The 3,006-nt window shown below is 40.0% G+C and overlaps 1 protein-coding gene across 1 annotated transcript in view; it reads left to right on the top strand.

Annotated features, from left to right (window-relative positions):
* Window positions 1–179: 179 nt before the first annotated feature.
* The window catches only part of LOC114071621 (serine/threonine-protein phosphatase 4 regulatory subunit 3-like), a gene marked incomplete at its 5' end in the record, with an annotated part of 5,982 nt that continues 3,155 nt past the window's right edge, over window positions 180–3,006 (top strand). The window contains 5 exons of the mRNA XM_027909473.1: window positions 180–283; window positions 496–609; window positions 1,318–1,434; window positions 1,635–1,766; window positions 2,481–2,583. Coding sequence (XP_027765274.1) covers window positions 180–283; window positions 496–609; window positions 1,318–1,434; window positions 1,635–1,766; window positions 2,481–2,583 — 570 coding nt within the window. The remainder of the gene's footprint in view (window positions 284–495; window positions 610–1,317; window positions 1,435–1,634; window positions 1,767–2,480; window positions 2,584–3,006) is intronic.

Here is a 3,006-nt window from a genome sequence, read left to right as displayed (position 1 = left end):
TTGTGCTGCACATGGGGAGTGCTGAAACAATACACTGGCAATGATCCTGCTGGATGAGTACTCTGGCCTTTGCCTTCTAGGGGATAAAAGGAATGGAGTTCTTTATGAAAGGAGCTTGTCTTGCTTCAGTGGAGGATCTTAGAAAGATTTCTGTTGATTCTGCAGAGGCACTGTGTAAGTTGTGTTCTTTTTGTGTGTTCTGCAGAAAGATGAGATATTTTTCTCTGAAATGTTTGCAAGATTGAATGATGAAGCTACAGCTGATGAGCAACTACGTGAACTGGTAAGCCAGTGGTCTTGGTGTTTCCTTCAATGCTTTAAATGAGAGAGATGAAACACAAGGAGTGAAACTGTTCTAGTTCTTCAGACTTGGAGGTGCTTCTGCACAATCAGCCTGGACACCCTCCCTCTAACACAAACTGGAACTGTGTCCTCCTTTCCAAGAGTTTTCTGACTCAAAGAAATCTGACCTTCTTTTTTTTATTTGTGCATTAGGTGAAGTTTTTTCGGGAATTCTTCGCCTTTTCTTTAGCGTTACCTGAGAATAGACGTGAATTTCTCAGCACTTTGTCCAAGTTTAAAATTCTTAGAACTCTTAAAAGGTTAATGGTAAGTGAAAACTTACAGCTGATTTTCTTAAAACTAGAAAAGCTCTCAGCCATTTCCCCAGAGTTTTGGATCTACCTCATGTAAGTCTGATTGGAGAGCCTTTTGTCTGCTGAGAGTGAAAGTTCCTTGTAATGTTCTGCCTCCAAGAGCTGCTCACAGTTGCACTCTGGAGCAGTTTTGGGTTCCTTGCACTTACTATTTTTACTCTGCATGATGGAGAAGTCTGTGGGCAGTGCAGTCCTTGTGACAAGGTTGTGTGACCCTTGAGAGAGTCTCTTCTTGATGTGACAGCTTGATTAGTTTTTTTGTCAGATACAATCCTATCTGACTTCCTGTTGCCTGTAGATGAGCACAGAAATTGTCGTAAACCTTGATTTGTACAGTTGGTCCTTTTATACCAAGTGAATAAATTGTGAATTACAGGTAGAGAAGACCAGTGTCAGATATTGTAGCAAGTAGGGGGATGTGAATGTTTCTGGCCTAAAGTTGGGCTCTCAAGTTCCCAGAAAGCCTTGTGTCCCTTCTGTAGGAGGGAAAGAATAGCAAAAGATTTTTCTGGTTGCTTGTTGTTTTTCTGTAAGTGTTTGACTGTGTTTCTCCTCTTAGAAACATTGTCCAGACTTTTAAGTGTCTCTTCTTTGCAGTTTCACTTCATCCTGTAAATACCCAACTTGATACACTCTAAAAAATTAATCTCTTTTGTCTTAGGGAGTGAATGATCTGCAAGTTAGATCCGGTGCTACAGATATATTGTCTTATATAGGATACTTTCATCCATTCAAGATCCACAACTTTATACTGAAAGAGGCCCGTCAGATTGACAATGTAAGTAAAAGTGATTTGGAGATTGTAAACGTACTAGTTTTAGGGCAAATAGGGAAATAAAATGCCAATCAAAGTGTCAATTTCTCTGTTTCATTTAATTTTTTATATAAAAAAAACAAATTGCAGAATGTGGGGAGCTCATTCCCTTCCTGCTAGTACTTATTTTGCGTTTTCTTGCTTGGTTGGTTTGTTTTTTGCAGAAAAACCCGCTCCTCATTGTGATCATTGAGCAGCTGATCAACAATTCTGACCCGGGACTTGGAGGAGATAGTCAGCTAAAGAAGATTTTCTATATTCTGATTGATCCAGAGAATATGCGGCATCATATTAGTGTAAGTGAACATGGAGGGCAGAAGACACATCACTGTCTCAGCAAAGCTAAAACCCTGAGATTATCTCTTGCTATTATCAGGGGCAGAGGGTAAACAATTTCAGGTTTTTTTTTATTGATTGGAGTGTGATCTGATAGCGAGTTTAAATAAGCACAAGAGAAGTGAATTTGGCTAATGAAAGGTGTGTGTCTGGGGCACTGTGCAGGCACTAAGCCAAGCAGTGCCCTGTGGCAGTGCCAATGCACTGTGGGACTGTAGCTCCCTCGAGCTGGATGACAAATCCTGAGGCAGTCCAGTAGAGTCTGTGTGAAACCAAATCAATGTTTCAATAGATTGTAATGTCCCAGAATAGCAGTCAAAAGGTTTGCAGGTTGTTGTGGCCAAAGGACCTGCATGTCAGAGTGGTTTAAGGTCACTTTGTCAATCCCTTTGAGTCACTGAGGACTTTCTGCCTTTGATGCATTTCTCTTTGCATCCATGCTGGGGAGCCTTTTGGTGATAGCTACGTTGGTTGGATGTCTCACAGATTTTCCCCCAAATAAAGAAGTCAATCTTGCTTGAGTGAAGACAGTGCTGCAGGCCTAAATAAAAGATGCAGGCAGAAGTGAGGGAGTCAGGAAAACTCTTCCTGGGCTGTTCCTTCTGTTACTACTCTTCTGTATTTAAATGACTGTATGTGATTGCCAGAGTTTAATGCAGTTACTGTTGTTTTAGAATTTAGATTTATTTCAGTTTCTCGATTTCTTCTACGACCGTTGCATTCCCATTCTTACTGCACCACTTCTGGCTGATACATCAGAAAATTCCTATGACAAAGGTAATGACAATTTTAATGTTTCTCCCTTGCAGCTGTGAATGCTCATGTAGCTTGATGATGTGCTTTGCACAGATATATTTTCTTGATGGCTATTGTGGGTCATGTAGTAGTTTTCCTTGTCTGATTTTAAAGAATATTGGCTGTAATGAGAAAAAAGCCACAGTTGTGTTGGTTGTTTTGTTTTGACCCAACATACCACTTTCTAAAGCAATCCAGTGAATCAAAAATCCACTAAAAAATGCATCAGAAACTGTAATAACTGGTGAGCTCACTGTGCATGACAGAACATTCTTTCTTTCTTTGGTATAACTGAATATTATTCCTTTTTCTTGTAGATTATCAAAGAGCAGAAATCCTTGCTTTAGTTTTGGAGGTGCTATCTTTTTGTATGCAACGGCACAGACATCACATGAAGAAGTATGT

The sequence above is a fragment of the Empidonax traillii genome, unplaced genomic scaffold (assembly GCF_003031625.1).
Source record: "Empidonax traillii isolate 1590-97213 ecotype Southwest subspecies unplaced genomic scaffold, ASM303162v1 scaffold2151:size35173, whole genome shotgun sequence".
NCBI classification, from domain to species: domain Eukaryota; kingdom Metazoa; phylum Chordata; class Aves; order Passeriformes; family Tyrannidae; genus Empidonax; species Empidonax traillii.
Note: the sequence above shows the minus strand (reverse complement) of the source record. Positions and strands in the feature narration are given on the sequence as shown.